At 39.5% G+C, this 17,836-nt stretch overlaps 1 protein-coding gene across 1 annotated transcript in view; it reads left to right on the top strand.

The window, feature by feature from the left end:
* The window catches only part of CNTNAP2 (contactin associated protein 2), a 1,193,181-nt gene that overhangs the window by 816,211 nt on the left and 359,134 nt on the right, over nucleotides 1–17,836 (top strand). Inside the window, exon 12 of the mRNA XM_072853401.1 lies at nucleotides 2,039–2,158. Coding sequence (XP_072709502.1) covers nucleotides 2,039–2,158 — 120 coding nt within the window. The remainder of the gene's footprint in view (nucleotides 1–2,038; nucleotides 2,159–17,836) is intronic.

Genomic DNA, 17,836 nt, shown 5'->3' with positions numbered 1-17,836 from the left:
TGCTGTAATACTAATAACTACCTACCACTTTCTATTTCTTCCATTCCAGAAGAACAGAAGGAAGGGTGTTGTATTTAAATCCTTTAATTTTCTGTAAAAATATTCAGTAAGGATAAATGAGTGTCTGATTAAAAAGTGTAACTTGGTTTTGTCTTCCTTATAACAGTCTTTAATATTTTTTTCTGAATTGTAGTAGTATCTCTGTACAAAGATAGGCCTGTCTTCTTGAAAGGAGCAAACATAGAGAAAAATGTCATATGGCCCTACATAAAGATTTGGATACTACAAAGACAAAACTCCCTTGGTTTTCTGAAAGTGTTTAGAAAATGAAAACACCAAAGTATATACATAAACAGTATTTGTCATCTTCTTGGCTTGATGTGGAATGCATCTGTTAAAATTTGCAGCTTGGTATCACAACAATTATACATTAACAGAGTTGGTATTTTGTGAGTACATTTAGGTAGTGTATAGAGAGTTAGAGAAATATTTCTGAAGAAAATTGGTGATGAATTCCTTATGAAATTTGCATGAAGTGTCCGAAAACAGGCACAGAGTCTCCTTGATAACGAAAGAATCCATTGACCTTAGTTTGGGGAGAAAGGGGAAATGGCTTGGAATATTTCACAATTTAAGTAAAATATCTACTTCTTGCATAAAATTGATGTTAGACCCTGTAATGAACTTCCCAGGAAATTATTTCTCTTGTAGCATCGACAAGGAGATTCCCTTTATACAAAGGTAACAGTCTAGCTTTGCATTCATGCCACATCAAAATTGGAGACTAGTTTTTGCTCCGCTTTCCTTCCTGCGTCTTGTTAGTTGGTTAGAGGCCTTTAAATGTGTGTGTGTGCAATCAGTCACTCATCATCAGAGCCCAGCGAAACAGCTCTTCCTTACGGACATTTGAAATAAAGCCAGTCTTAGCAAGGAGATCTCTTGCAAGAATTGCTAACAAATTAGATTAATTTTTAGAGTGGATATGAAGTCTGGTTAAACAAACATTTCATTTCTTTTAGCAGCTGATTGATTGATTCCAAACAAAAAAGCTGTACCATCTGGTCCTTGGAAAACAAAGAAGCATTACACATTCCTTTTTAAAAAATTTGCATAGAAAAATATTTATATAATTTACCAATTTTATATATATATATATACCAATTTATATAAATTACCAGTTTTACTTTTTCTATGCATAAAATGATTTGATTTATTCATGTATAATACACATAGCTTTGTCATAGTCATACATTTCAAAGAAAATATGGGAATTACTAGAAAAGCTTCTATTACAATGCTTATTTATACCTGAGCTACTGATCATAGCACAATTTGACAAGCAGTTTTACAACTTGAAATAGAAAGCAGTATAGAGAGATCAAGGAAAAAATGAAACAAACCCCTCCACTAAATCAATTAAATTCCAGTAAATATCATGAAATTTTAGATCTTGCTGGAACAGAGTATTAGTTATGTAGGTATGTAACAGAGTAACTGCAGAGCAGTGTAGAGCAGGTATTACATGTAGTGAGAAATTTCACAATTTTGAAACTTGATGTTATTCTGAGTTGTAAAATTCTAAACCTGAAAAATTCTAAAATTTACAGAGGAAAAATTCATAAGCCTTTTTGTGTATCTCTTCAAAGAAAACTAAAGGGAAAAGTATGTTGGATCAAGTGTCTCCATTTATGATGTAAAACTTAAACCAGTGTATAAACATAGTTCTGAACCAAAGTATTTTCAAAAGTGGTTTAAAGATACTCTTGAAAAAGTTTGGTTGTTCCCTCCCCACCAAGTTGTCAGAATTCTCTCCCTATTCTGGCTTTCTCTCACATGCCAAAAAATGAAATTGTGTGCCTCAAGCTTTTAATCACTTCTGTATCTTTTGGAAAGATGCTTTGTTTTCTGTGAATATCAGTGGCATTACTTATCTCAAAGGTATCATTCTTGATATATAAATAAAGTCAATTTATTGTCATTATGGATTTTTTGCTCCAGGAAATGAAGATCCTTATTGCTGTGTTTTATTTCATTCTAGCTATTTATGAACTCTCTTGTGAAGCATACAAACACTTGGGCAAAACTTCAAATTACTACTGGATAGATCCAGATGGCAGTGGGGGACTGGGACCTTTGAAAGTTTACTGCAACATGACAGGTAACTGCATTGTATTTGCTAATTCAATTTTTTTCTAATGTAGTTGGGAGAAAGGGTCTGTTCATAATTCATATTTCTTGGCAAAAGAAAAATAATTGCTAAGAGCTTTTCATGAGAGGGGTCATAAAATCCATAGTCACCATTCATCATAGTCTGCGCAAGGCAGTAGTTAATCCGTTTCATAAGCTCTTTGATTCACGGCTATTAATTAGCCTTAACAGGCCTTTGTATCCTCAGTGGTGCATCATTAAAAAAAAAAAAAAGTAGATATATATGGCTATTTACCAAAACTATTGTATATCAACATATTTATAGTTCAGTAATGTCTGTGGTTCATGGGGTACTATAGAAGGCAGCTTTTTAGAAATGTCAGACTTTTATTTCTGCCCAGGTATTGCTGACTTTCACACACTTACCACCATAGGCAAGGAATAGAAACTAATTACAAGAGAAACAAAGCATTTGAGTTTTCTTTTTTGCCTGTTTTGTCTTTTTAACTGGTGTTAGGATGTATCTTATTTAACTTCTGAGACCATATAGATAACTGCATTAACTTATTTTGGTTTTGTTGCGTTGTTTTTTTTCCTGCTTTTAACACTAGTTTTGCATGGGTAATTTCCCATCTGGGCATTCTCACGGAAGATATCCTGTCTTAGTCATCTGCGTTGCCATGCTGAGGCAGAAAAATATGATAATGAAAAAAGAAATGGGGGCAATTTTCTGCACCGGGAGTATATTATTTCTTTGCTCTGTTAATGCATGACAGTTGCCTCAGCACTTTTTCTTGATATGAAATATTGGGTAGCTGATACAACAGACATGTCCCCTGACTTTCCCCAAATGTCTGCATAATAAGTTTGAATTTCAGTCTGTTTGCATTGGAAATCTGGCATATGTCTGAGTCCTCAGACTTCAGCACCAGCAACATGAATGTGAAGGCACTATTAGAAGTTGAAACAGTAACTCTGCCTCTTTAGAGACCACAGTCGCTGAAGCTCATGTAGCTCTTCCTGGAGGCAGAAACCTGTACGTGTCTGGACCTGTGGGGTGGGTTTTAGCCAACTTGGATGGGAGAGATTGGGGGGTGCAGAGAGGGGAAGCTGACTTGAAGGGGGATGCATGGCACATGCAGCAGACCCCAGATCAAGTGCTCATAAGTAGACAGCCTGTTGGAGAACAGGAGAATACCATTGTTTCATATTGCCATTAATGTCTGTATTTGTATAATAAACACATACCTAAAAAGGAGCCTGATCTAAGCTCTGGGATTGCCATCAGTCCTTCTTGGACTGGAGACACAGCCCAGCCAATCTGTTCTGAGACACAGGTGTAAAGGCAGTCTTTCAGATAAGTGGATCCTGACCCGTTTAGGGCTTTTAAAATCATAACCAGCACCTTGAACTGTATCTGTAACTAATCAGGCAGGCACTGCAGGGAATGATGCCAAGAATTGCTGATATATTATAGCGATTTCTGCTATTCAGAACAACTGCTGTGTTCAGTGCTAGCTATAGCTTTTGGGTACTCTTCAAGGGTAACTTTGTAAATTAAAAATATACTACCGTAGTGGTGTCAGGCACAAAAAAGTACACCTATCCAGCAGTACAGTATTGCTCATTCATGTTAAATATAAATATACAGCAGAAGGTCCTAGTAGCTTGTCCAACACTGGGGAAAAGTAAAAGTAACCATTTCATTTTATTCATGTTTCTCGTCTACAAAACAATTTCCAGAGTATTTAAATGTGACATTTTCCTAACCAGTGCAAGGAGATCATGAACACTAGGATAGATGATTTAGTGCTCGTTCCCTTCATTTGGATATGATGCATGCTGTGGAAAAATGCAGTTTTCTGTTTTAACTGAATCGCTCTCATCAGCAACTCTTTGCTACAAGTGCATTTTGCACTAATATCCATGTAACTATTTAAATTTTAAAAACAAGAACCTAACAGAACTATTTCATCATTAAAATGCAAATGACTGCCACAAATATGTGAAAATTGATGGGAAGTAATTTTAATCTCTGCTTCTAAAACTGGAAGGCCACTTTGACAATCGTTCTTGGATAGCTTAGTAAAGCACATCACCTATATACGTACTGTGTGGTACCCACATAACATTGCAGCTGTTACAGCTTTCATTTTCTTTTAATTAGTGGTCATCTTAAGCACTCACAAGTGTGGAGGGTAAAGAGCTATGTTTTCAGGAGAAAATTTACAACACCCTAAATCTTTTTCTAAATTGATATAGAGTATTATCAGTAATATACATACTAGCGAAGGGACAGAATGTGGTTACTTGAGGGCTTTACTTTGCTTCATGAATAACACATTTCTGTAGAACTCTGTAACAATGATGCATATCTTGTCATATAACAAAAGGCACTCTAGCATATTAGAATAAGAGCAGAATTCTCAAATAATTTTAGTATCGAAATTGTGCAGGTTTATGGTATTACTAGCACTATATTTGAAAAAGAACTTAAACTAGCTGAATTACAATTAACTTTTTTTTTGTGAACATGAAACTAAGTAACCTACAGATCTAGCTATACTGAATAGTATGTGGAGTATACTAAATGAAAAAAAACACTTCTTCATATGGCAGGATAGTGATATTTTATTTTAATAGAGACATCCTTAACTGTATTTCTCTCTCTAGCCTGAGAGTCAAATCTAAATGTTCCTATTAACCCACTATGTTAAACAAATATCTCTATATTAAATTATTACTCAAGATGCTAATAGACATTTTAAATATCTCTTGTTCCATTCAGGTGGAACTAGCAAGTAGTCATCTAGTGACTAAAAAGGTAATGTAAAATGTAACTTGCTAGTTTGGTTCCTAGGGAAAACAAGTCCACAAGGTTAGGATTATTAGCAAAGCTAGTATCCGTCTTCCCAAAATAAAGTGTCTTAACAGTTATATACTGCTTTCACACTTAATGTAGTACAGTTTTACTGGTGCAAAATGTTAGAGACTAAGCTGCGCTCTCACTTGACTATAAACCTTTAGGGCCAGCGGCAATATCCTGAAAAGCCACTGAAATTGTATATTTTGAAATTGCATCTTTAGCCCTTGAAGGAACTGTATCACAAATATTGAATCACAAATTTCATTACTTCATCATTATGTCAGCATTTCGCCTACAGATTCTGTAGTCAGAAGGTGTTAGGGTTCCCAAATGTGTCAAAAAATTATTAAAAAAAAAAAAAATGAACAGAAAATTATAGTGCAGTAGACAGCTGTCTGGGCATATTTCTGGGCATAATCCATATCCATCTTTAGTGTGTCTTAATTTAGTAAACTGGCGACTACCATGGTGAGTCCTGCCCTTCACAGATGTTGCTGCAGTAACTAAAAATTGTTCTGCTTTCTAAGATGTCCTGGCAATTCAATAGTGCAGTCAAAGTCATAGAAATACATACGTGCGTGTGCTCCCCACAGCAATTCATGGTCTCTAGAAACTACTCTGTATTGTCAAAGAAATCCCAGGGCCCCCCCATTCTCTCGTCCTTGTCTTCTCCAAATAAACCTACTCACAGTGCTGTGTTTTGATAGTGAAGAGGAACTTCAAGCACTTACATTTTATGTCCTCATAGTGGAATTAAAATGTTTGAGATATCACATTTAAGTATCTATTCCAGCTTCATTAACACAGCTTTTCAAAATCTAGGGCATTGCAATAGATGTTCAACAGCTTTCCAAATACTTATCAAGAGGAACTATGTAAATTTTAGGAAACTTTTTTTTCTTTTACAAAAAACAATGTTGAAAATGTTTAGAGTTGGAAATTCGGAACTTTTCAAATTCATGCGCTTATGGAAAATACTCCTTGAAGCTGTGATGTGGCATAATGTTTAACCATTAGACTGCTTTTCAGTTTAGCCCTACTTGTGATCTTAGGCCAACAGAGAACTCTTCCAAAGCTCTGTCATCTTAAGGCCAAGATCTTACCCTCTTTCAGAGGCAGGTCCACAATGCAGAGTTAGACTCTGCGTTCAAGCAGGTTTTTCCAAAGATGGAGTGTTCCTATCTCAGTATCCAGTTTAAGGCCTTTCCTGTTTTCTCTTTAATTGTCGTTAGAACAGTAGTTGTAGTGGAAAGACCTGCTCTTTTAAGATATTTGTTGGAAGATGTAAACTTTGAGTATATTACAGCTTCACCCCACGCTCTGCGTGATGCTTTGTATTTCTGAATCTCCAGGCTTGATTCAGCTTCCTGTGGCAGTTTTTCAGTCCCATTGAGAAAGACACAAGAAATAAGTTAATATTACTCCCTAATTTTTCTGTTTCTTTCTTTTTTTCCCCTCGGCCCCGGGAGAATGGGGAAAAGGTGTCAGATCAGTAAGTTTACCCTGATCTTGTGTGTTTGTCCTGTAAGAATTTTCAGAGTGGAGGGTGGGGAATAAGCAGAGGAACAACGCACAGGGTAGCACATAAGTGCTACATAAGCACGTAAGTGCTTAGTTATCTACCCTAATGGCTGTATGGGACATCAGTGGGAGAGGTGGACCAGCACTTCTGTAGTTCCTTGAGGCTTTATGCTGAGGATAGGGGAACCATACTCTTTCTGCTGTTTCTTCTGCTTCATCATTTAGACCACTGATGCAAAGCAGAACTGAAAGGTTTCATAATCTATTTACCAGAAGATGTGTCAGTTAATTCTTTCTATTGGTCCTGAAGTCATTATGCCTCTGTGATGTGGCTTTTATCTCATTTCAGGATCCAAATAGCTGCAAGCATAATGACTCCATTTGAGTGGTACTTACCCTATCCCCTTTCTAGTACATTTTTTTTGCCTAAAGCTGCACATCTTCAAACACTTTGAGAAATTGTTATGCGTATTCATAGCCTGCCTTATTAAGGTCAAATGTACGGGGTGGCTTCTCTACCCACTCTCCCCCTTCCTCTCTTCTCTCTCTCTTCGCTTTTTTAACAGAAGTGGCACATGTAATAATTACTGCAATGACTTTGTGAGTAGACATTAAACAACCATAACTGTCGTATCCTGTGATTTTTCTGTCTTCTTTCTGTAAATAGTGGGTCACCAGAGTGCTTTTTACTATGACATATGTAGAAACATATGGCATGAATATAAATGTGCCATTCATCACTACATACTGATGAAAAGTGCCCCAGCAGTGGTAAATGTTTAATTCTATTGCACATATCTGTATAATTAGTTTTTCAGATGAGACATTTTGCCTGAGAACTGATTTACTGAACTTCCAAGGTACCAAAACTTTTATTCATACAGATATATAGAAATGCATGTGAAACATAAAATACTCAGCAATTTAATTCAATAAATAAAAGACTTTTTTTCTGTGTAGGTTGTCCAGTTTGATAGAGGAAGGAATTAGTATTTTTTAGTTGTTAACTCAAATGGAATAAATTGGCACACCTTTAAAGGCAATAAACAAAATTTTGTCATTAGGCAATGGTAAGATGTTGCATGACAATAAAAGTATAGAGACCTTACCCAGTGTAATCTCATTGCAGAAAGCTTGCAATACAAGTATTTAGTCTTTTACCTAAAATACAGGAAGGAAATATGGCTTCAGTGTTTCGAATATAACATATGAAATGAAGTTTTTATTTTTAGCAGCATCTCTTACACACTTTTCCTTCAGTTGTAGAGCTTTATTTTGGAGGCTTTTTAATGAGTCTGTCAGACATTGTTGCAAATTAAAATAACATTTGAGAGGTAAAAAGAGGAACAAATAGTTAAGATGGATTGAGGCTGTTGTTGCAGAGTATCCAAGCTTATTTCCTTGAAGATGAAACAAGATCAGAAACAACCAGAGAAAAAGGAGAAGATGGAGGGGGTGTGTAGGGAAGGTCAAAAGCATCAAGCCATTTAAGACACTGTTTTTGGCCAGTTGACTTATCAAGGTAGACTCTCTGTATAAAGAAGGGAGAAAAGATACTGAGGAAGAAGGAAAATTTTAGTCATTGAAGATCAGGGGATTGTGCCTGGAACAGCATCTCTCATGGCAGACTTTCTTCCTAAGGTGAATTCATCCTCCTAGCGTCAGAGTAAAATAACAAACCCATGAGACACCTGGAGACAGAACAGACTATGTTTATGTGTTTGCCTGCCAAGCAGGCTGAAACATCCTGCATCTCAGTTTTAGTTCAATGATTGTTTTTTTCATCTGTTCTTATTTACAAGGCATGCCCTTTGTATTCTAGGTTTCATTGGTACATCATTTTGTTGTGCATTCAGCTTTTCTATTATTTTTAATTTATGTCAAGTTTGGCTTTCTTGTGAAAATGCTCATTGTGGTACTTAAGTGTATCTCAACAAATTTGGCTAGTGCCTTTCCTCCTCGTGCTCTGGAGCACAGTACTGACTGTTGGTAAGAAGGTGGTCATGGTTGTTTTTCCAGCTGGATGTAAACTTTCCACTTAGCCTCAATCAGTTCACAGATTGTAATTGCCAGCCTTTATCTGGACTTGTCTTGATTAGATGCAGCTTGTGGTCTGGAATCCTTCTGAAATAAATCAGGATGGTTTTCTGTTTGTTTGCTTGTTTTTGCCTCAGGTTAACACTGAAAAATGATATTGTTAGACACTCCTGTGCTTGGCAGTTACTTGGGTTTGACTGGTTAAAGCCACTATCTAGATGGCAAGGGATGAGTGAGTGTAGGCTGTTGCTGTGTTCCATGACAGCATGTTGAGTTTGCCATATTGACAGGCTTTTAAGGATGGAACAAGAAAGGACTGCAGGCTACTCAGCCCTACTGGTAAAACCACACTTCAGTGCTGTGTGATTGTGTTGATCGTTTTTTATTATTTTAATTTTATTATTTATTTTAATGTTCAGAACTTAAAAATACACTGCCATAGAAACAGTCTCCGCACGCAGGTGAAGGTTTCAATAATCTCAGGGCTCATCATAATATAAAAAAGGTAGCATTTTTTGGGAAATCAGGATGTGAATCAACATCTGATGACTTCACTGAACAAAAATGTGTCCTAACAAAAATGTGGTATCATAGCTTTAGGGTTTGCAGTAAATCACGTTAGAATCACGTGATTCTGAATCATGTTAGAAAATCTCTAGGTATTTTCTCCAGTCACCCTTGCATGTGTAGAAAATGAAAAGCTAGCCCAGTGTGCAACTGCAGAGAAAATATCTAAACCGTAAAGTAAAAAATAACTTGTTAAGTCTACCCCCAGCAGAAGGTCCTTGATTTGCTCTGTTTCAGCAGAGGAAAACCTCATCATTGGCTTCTCAAGTCGCCAAGTAATAGAAACTTTTCCTACTGTCTGACCACTTTCTTTCATTTCTTCCCCTTCTTTCTTCCTGTCCCACCTCAAGCTCTGGAGCTCCATATAAGAGAATATAGGAATAAAAGTTTATGTCCTGTCATCCTCTTAATGTATTTCAAGTGCTCAGAATTGGAGCATGAGCATCACAGAACATCCATACATCAGGCATAAGGCAACTAAATGTGCACCGACCTCAAAGAATGAGAACAAATTGGCATTTGAGAGTGACATAGCACAAGTAGTTGAAAATAAAGCAGAATCTTTGTTTTGCCCAATTATTTAGCCTAGGAGGAGGAAAAAATCCTGACATCATCTGCAATCAGAAAATATTTCTCATTTGTTGGAAACTGAGCTCTGAACAGAAATTGGAAAACAACAAATATTTTTAGAACTCTTCGTGCATTATGGGAGCCTGCAAGCATATATTTCAAGAAATATGTCCATAATTGGGGGAGAAGAAAAAAGGGATGGTTGGAAATAGGATGATGAAGGGTACCATCAACCTTAAACTGTTACTGTAAATGTTAGAAGCAAACATTTAGCTCTGGATTCACTCCCCCACACATGTGCCCTACTGGAGATTTGAGGAACTCAGCACAAGCTGCATCAGGCCAGTGATATGCTTCAGTTATCCCTAGAAAATCACTCCTGTAGAGAACATTATTGAAAGCCCAAAGCAAGCTTGTGTTTTCTGTAAACTTTTTGTTTCTGCTTTTGGTTACCTCAGTTGAGTGAAGGCTAGACAGTTAATTTACCCCTGAAATGACGGGAGAAGTTGTTGGGGTTTTTTAAATTTTATTTTATTTTGATGGTAATATTTTCTGCAGGGTTTTTCTGTTGTTTGGGTGGGTACAGATGGGGGGGGGGGGGGGGGTCTGCCTACCCCTACATCACGGGGAAAGCTTCTCTGGGCTTCTCTGGGCTTTGAAGAACAAGCCCAGTGATCCAGCTGTACTGCGTCAAAGCCTGGAAAGTGTGAGTCACTAGGTTCAGGTGAGGACTTCTGGTATACAGAAATACTTTGTCATATGTGCTTCCCCCTTAAGGCTTCCTTGCCCTTAAACAACACTTCAAAGAATGGCTTCTCAGCAAGGCATATTCAGAGTTGGTTGTTTCTAACCGCTGGTACTGTCTTGTCTTGTTGACCGTGGGACTGGGAAGAAAACCACTTGCCTGTTCTAAGTATTCTTTCTGTTGTCATTTTCTTTGAAACTGAAATCAGTGTAGCCAAAAGATCACAGAGCAGATTAGTTCAAAGGAAACATTTTAAATCCTGTTCTGATGGCAAATGGTGTATTAAGTTCACTTACTACTGAGATACATAATCAGGTGATGAAAGATTACAGACAATTTTAAAAAGAGAGAAGAGAGATTCATTCCACTCTAGAATTCCCAACCAGCATTCAGGGTGCAGTGCTTCACACTGATGTGTAATTCTGTAAATTAATTTACCTAGAAGGGCAGGTTAGCTGTGTTGACACTATTGCTGTTAAAAAATCAGGCCTTCTTGCTTCCTCCTGTATGCCCTGACAGATTTTTTTTAAAAAACAAATTATTTGGACAATGAATAAGCTGCAGTAGACATCCGTTTTGATCTGTACATACACAGAGAGGGAAAGTACTGCTGATGCAAGTTCCCTACACAGGCAGGTGTACAGAATGACTCTCCTGTGACCCCCTCCCAGGACTTACTAACGACTGAAGTTAGTGCAGATTATGTAGGAGTGTGAATTTACAGTGGAGAGTTTGTGTGGGCTGTCTTTGAACACTCCTAGTAAATCCCAAGATTACATACATGTTTGCACTTTGTCACTTGGAATTAGTCTTAGTGCTTTTCTACAAAAGAAAATGAATGTGCAATAACTATGATGTGAATTTACAAGGCAATATTTTTACCAATTTCCAGAACGCGCGTTTAGTACAGGTTCTAGGGCAGCTTCAGAAGTATGCTGTAAACTCACCACCATCTCTCTTCCACATGGTGAGAGACAGATAGAACTGGGAAAAAAGCCTGTAGGGTGATGGCAATAAGGGCAAAAAGGACTTAAATCTGGGATCATCTGGGATTTGGCCATTTTTTATCTCCAAAGCCACGGAAAGTAGCACTTTCTCTGAAAATATGGCAGTCAGTCAGAAGATGCTATGAAGAGACTGCTTACGTCCATGAAAATCAAGGAGGAATTTTCCTGGGAGAACCAGAGGTGGTTGCAACCTACTGAGATTATCACTTGCTCCATAGCATCAGAAGGTGAAGAATGGCTGAAATAAATTTGTTACTACTTAAAGACAAACCAATGATAGCATTCCACATGGTTTACTGAGCAGATTCCAGCCAACAGGGGCAAAAGATAAGGAGTCTGTGAGACCTTGTGCAGTGAGTAGGGAACAACTGCAGCTGGAGAACTCCCACAGAGCAAACATTCATATTTGGAATGGAAACCTGCAGATTATGCAAACCAGGTCTCTTGTTTAGAGAGTCTCAACTGCTAAGTGTGAGGATCTCCCTCCACTCATGTACTGGAAACCAAGTCTGCCTGATTTCAGACAGATGATATATTTAAGATAGGATGCAGCTTGGCATTTCAATGTCATGTTAGGGGTCTGTGTCCACTTCTGTTGTGTTTAGAGTTCATGTTTATGATCAAGAATTAACATGCTTTTTATGCTTCCTGCTTTAGGGTTTTTTCCATTTGGTAAGCCCAAGTTTTCTTTTTTTCAGGGAGCCTGAAAATATTGGCTTTATCTAGTATGTGTCTGTATTACTGTATCAGGACATGCTTCCCTGAGTGGGAACTATTGAGGTAATGATCTTCCTTTATCCTAGATGAGATTTATGAGACTAACTCCGCACACACTGAAGCATTCAATAGTAAGCAGTTTAAGAAAATCGGTGAGAATAAATTATTTCCTTCCCTTCCAAAAATTATTATTGTGGGTTTTGCTGAAGCGGTACCCTAAACCTCGAGATATTTCTCCAAAGAGACTAGCGTTTTTTCTCCACTTTGGGATGCACTTGTGCATCACAAATAAAAGTCACTGTAGATTTTCTTTCAGACCAGCATTGTCTGACTGCAATGGAATAAACCTGTCAGTAGTCATAAAAGAAAATTAAATATGTTTGTTGGTAGTAATAGGACAAAATACTGTCACAAAACAATTGGAAATGACAGTGTTGTAAATTACTGTATCAGAGATCTAGGACCATCACTGCTCAGTTGGATTCCCTTTTTCTTAGCAATAGTCTGTGAAGAGGAATTAGTGCTCTCACAGAGGCATGGTTATTCCACAGAAACTGCTTGGCAAGCAAGTTGGGGGAGTTAGAAAGGCAAAGCTGACTTAGCTCTCCAAAGCCTGGGCATGCAGACTTCTCTCCCTTGCACTTACTACTCATGGGTCTGGATAAAATGTGTTTCTGTCATCAGAAGCATTGGCTTCTACCTGAAGATGCTTTATTGCTAATAATCACCTGGTAATTACCACAGAACTATGCTGAAATGGTTACTCGTGCTGAACAGTGAGCATCTAATGAACAAACAGCTGAGCAAACTGAATGCTAACCAAAAGCTGTACTGAGACTATTCAGGTGACTGGCATCTCTGCTAGACAGAGTAGATACAAGTGGGGTAGACTCACAAGTATTTCTGGTCAAGAGTTGTTATTAGCAAAAGGCCTTACTCATGAACTTGCTTTGTGTGCTGGCATACATTCACTGCTTGCTTGTCTGTCTCATTGCATAAACTAGATTACTTAGAAATGACAGATGTATGGGAATTAAAAAAAAAAGACACTAACCTACTTAATTAATGTTAGTATTCAGAGGGGTCTTCTGACATTTATTTCAGCAATCTTTACCAGTTCCACTGTGTACTGGAGCTCTGAGTGGTTGCTTCACTTCTGCCTGACACTTTTGCCATAATGATCAAAGATTTTTGCTACAACTGTCATGTTAATATTAAAACCATGTTACTTAGTGCCCAATTGTATTGCAGACCTACACTTTTAAATGCTTTGCAGGGCTTTGTGGCATCTGCAGTGGAAGAGAAGTGCTGCAGATGTCAGAGACTAGCAACCACATTTTTCATTAAACCAGAGGTAGAAGAATCAAATGGAAGTAGCTGCTGTTTCAGCCTTCTTGTTAGGCAGAAGTTACTAATCAATCTTACGGGTTTTAGTATAACACTAAGTGCCAAACCTATATCATTTTTCAAGATTAGATCTTAATATTTTCAAATCAAATAATATTTCTTGAAGGTGTAACTAGTACAAATATATTATCTAATATCCCTTGGAGTTACTTTCTTTCCTCCCCTGTCCTTTTGTTTCCAGTCCGTATTGGCCTGGGAAATGTCTGCTATTAACTCAGTTGCTAACACTTTGGTTCAAATGTGTTTGTGACTAACATTTTAATACTGACATCAATATTAAATCTCTTCACATTCCACTTTGCAATAATATTTTCTGCTTCATATGGTCTGGAAGTTATTTCTTCAGATTCATGAATGAGATTGCATGTGGAGCAATTGTCAGTATTACCTATGTTCTTCTGAGCAAATAAAAAAAAAGTAAACCTAAATCCTGGAGCAACTCAGTGAATCTCTTGAGGTACTCAGTTCCCTCCGAATGGTCTGTCCTTTTGTGTCTTTAAAAAATTTTGGATTTATTTAATTTTTTATTTCTTGTAGGTAGGTTGTTTTTGTGTTTGTGTTTTTTTAAAGAAAATAGAAGGATCTTTATTTTTTATTTATTTATTTACAGCACATCCTTATGCCTGAGTGAATATCTGCCAAGTGGCTGGAATAAAATAGATTTTTAAGAAAATTAGACAGTTCAATGTCCAGTTTTTTAAGGAAACTGGACAGTACACCTCTTTTCTACATATTGCAAAGATTTTTCCATTATTAGGAAATTCTTAAAACTTTTAATTTTTTTACCTTTGTAGTGGTTTAGCCCCAGCTGGCAACTAAGCACCACGCAGCCACTCGCTCACTCCCCCCTGGTGGGATGGGGGAGAGAATCGGAAGAGCAAAAGTAAGAAAACTCGAGGGTTGGGATAAAAACAGTTTAATAGGTAAAGCAAAAGCTGCGCACGCAAGCGAAGCAAAGCAAGGAATTCCTTCACTACTTCCCATGGGCAGGCAGGTGTTCAGCCATCTCCAGGAAAGCAGGGCTCCATCACGCATAATGGTTACTTGGGAAGACAAACGCCGTCACTCCGAATGTCCCCCTGGTCCTTCTTCTTCCCCAGCTTTATATACTGAGCATGACGTCACGTGGTATGGAATAGCCCTTTGGTCAGTTTGGATCAACTATCCTGGCTGTGTCCCCTCCCAGCTTCTTCTGCACCTGGCAGAGCATGGGAAGCTGAAAAGTCCTTGACTAGTGCAGCAACAACTAAAACATCTCTGTATTATCAATACTGTTTTCAGCACAAATCCAAAACATAGCCCCACACCAGCCACTATAAAGAAAATTAACTCTATCTCAGCTGAAACCAGGACACCTTTTATTTTTGGTGAATTTAGTTTTCATTGAATTTATGTATTGACCACGCATATGCCAGTTGTGCAAAGATCTTTTCATAGATGGCTTTACTTTTGGGAACTGATCTTTTTTTCATGGGCTAAAAAAATGCTATAAATGAAAGCCAGTTTTGTATCTGGAAACTAAGATTAGTTTTAATTCTTGAATTAATGATGGAAGATTGCTATCTTACCATCAATAGCCTCAACTATCCAGACTGCATATTTAGTGAAATTTTACTCATTAAGTAGATACTCAGTGGATTACATTGTAGCAAAACTTCAGCTCTACCAAAATGGTTTGAGTTGCAACATCACCTTCTCTGAAACAGCTTTTTGAGTGCAAGAAATTAGAATTATTATCAGCACTTTTCGTAGTATGTGCTCCTTTTCCTGTTTGCTTTTTGTGTGTGTGTGTTCTTTTTAGAATAGAATAATTTAGTTGACAGGGACCTACAACAGTCATCTAGTCCAACTGCCTGACCACATCAGGGCTGACCAAAAGCTAACGCATGCTATTAAGGGCGTTGTACAAATGCCTCTTAAACAGTGACAGGTATGGGGCATCGACCACCTCTCCTGGGTTTGTTTGAAGCCTGTTCCAGAGTTTGACCGCTCTCTCAGTGGGCGTATAAAAACCAAAATCTTCAGCCCTTCTTTGCAGCTATCTTCCAGGTGGTAGGGACTCTTAAAGACAGGCAGTTGCCTTTTAGTGTCGGATGGCCACCTGGCCACACAGCTCCTCACCCACATCAGCATCATCAGCAACAACCTTCCTCTTCACTAAATGCCTGCAGAATTCATTTAAAAACTCGGCAACATTTATTCACACTCCTGGAGAGTAAAGCTTATCCCCACAGACAGCAGTGCCACGAACTGCATCGCACTGACCCACCAGCGTTTTATCTCTTGTAGCCTTTTCAGCATCTGGGCTGATTTGGCACTTTCTCCAATTAAAAGTCCAAAATGGAAGCTCAGTTAATGCCAGCTGTGGTTATTTTCTTTCCCAGGAGGCAGACACCCATTTTGAAAGTGACTAGATGGACACCACCAGCTTCATGCTCAGAGCCCACCCACACAGTCCGTCCATAGCTCACCCGGCCTATGGATCTGCTGGTCGTGACTGCGTGGAGCTGGGCACCAGCAGGCTACCGATGGGTGAAAGCCTCGTTCACACATCTCTCGGGCTCCACCCTTCATGCTTGGATGCCATCAAATGTATGAAACAGTGAAGTTCATGGTCAGGTCTTTTGAATTTGGATTGCAGAAAACAGTCCTTCAAGATATGTAGGCTTTGTGCCTTCTCCAAAAGGTACATTCATTGTCCGCATCATATGCTGGATTTCATGGCATCCATGAACCAGAAAAAGCTGTATCTCGTGGTATGTTTCCATGGCCCCCACGCTCCATACCGGCTGAAGCTCTGACAGCAGAGGTAGCCCCTACATCAATAAACCGTGTGTGCGAAGAACTGCAGGTAACACGACGTCAGGTGGAGTGCCGTGAGTTTCTGCTCCAGTTTGGAAACACTGGAGTAGGCCAACGTTCCTGAAGGCATGAGTAGATCACAGGGTGACTGTGAGCCATGAATGGGACACAGGCAAACGCATTCTTGTGTGTCAGGCAAGATATTTCCATAGGAAAGGCAAGCATTGCGCAAAGCCCTGGTGAAAACTCACATTTCTCATTCCTCGAGTTCAAGAAAGACAAATTCCATCTGGGATGAAGGCAAACAAAGACTAAGCAGTTGATTAGGGGCATGGAAGGATTACAGAAGAAGACGACAAGCAGGAGCAAGACAAAGGCTGAGAGGGCTGCCACCTCTGTCAAGAAAGATATCAAGGGTGAAGGCCAAAGGAGGAGAAGAGCTACTGAAGTGCCAGGAAAAAGATGGTCAAGAGCACAAAACAATTTGGGACTTCTTTCCAAGAGGACGACGTCATTGGCTACTACCCATAAGCAGGGTAGTAGCCAATCTGCCTTGGTGCATTGGTAAGGAATGGTGAGGAAATCCTGCATGCTCTCTGTGTCTCTGCAAAGTTCATGCAGAGGGAACCAAAAGCCTTTCTTCCACCTCTGGCATCCCCACATCCAAATGAATGTATACGGTATAAATGCCCTTATTTACATAGTCTGAATGTACAGATGAATTTACAGGGACGCCCAGCAGCTGTGCCCAGTGCATGGCCACCAAGGGCAGGGACAGCACCTGGGCCTCCTGGGCACAGGGACTGCCTCGGGGCCAGCACCCCAAAGGCCTTCCTCCGAAGGATGCGGGTGGAGGGGTGGTGGGCGGGGCTGCGCATGGGCGGGGCTGCACATGGGGGGCCCCATCATCCCTATGTCACAGTGACGCCACCCGGCAACGCAGCAGTCACAGTGCCCCACGGCAGGATAAAAGGGAGCATCCTCCCGTGTCCTGCTGCCAGAGATGGCCTGGGGACAGCCCGAAGACATGTGAGAGGAAGTCCTTGAGGAGCCAGTGGAATTATTTGGAGGGGGCTGAGGGAGGAAGACCAGAGTGGGCTGGACGAGGCTGCTGGAGATGAGAAGAACCAGCAAGAGCAGGAGGTGCCCGAGGCTATCGGGCCTTTTCAGCTGGAAAGTGGTGGCAAGAGCAAGGGAGCGTCTTCTTGAGGAGCACTGCAGAGCTCGCCGCCCTCATCCCCTGCGGAGCCAGTGGCAGCAGCCGTAAGAAATGGGATGCAGAGATGTTGCCAGGGGTCCCAGTGCTTTGGAGCACGCACTGGTCTCCTGCCAGGCGTGGGAAGGATTCTTGCCCCCAAGGTCGATCGGGCTGGGGGCATTTGGCCACTCTGGGAAGCCCCGGAGATGGCTCCAGGTTGAGGGAGAATAGGGCTTGGGCATCTCCTGGGA

The sequence above is a fragment of the Ciconia boyciana genome, chromosome 2 (assembly GCF_034638445.1).
Source record: "Ciconia boyciana chromosome 2, ASM3463844v1, whole genome shotgun sequence".
NCBI classification, from domain to species: Eukaryota; Metazoa; Chordata; class Aves; order Ciconiiformes; family Ciconiidae; genus Ciconia; species Ciconia boyciana.
This window is presented reverse-complemented; position numbering and strand designations above follow the sequence as displayed.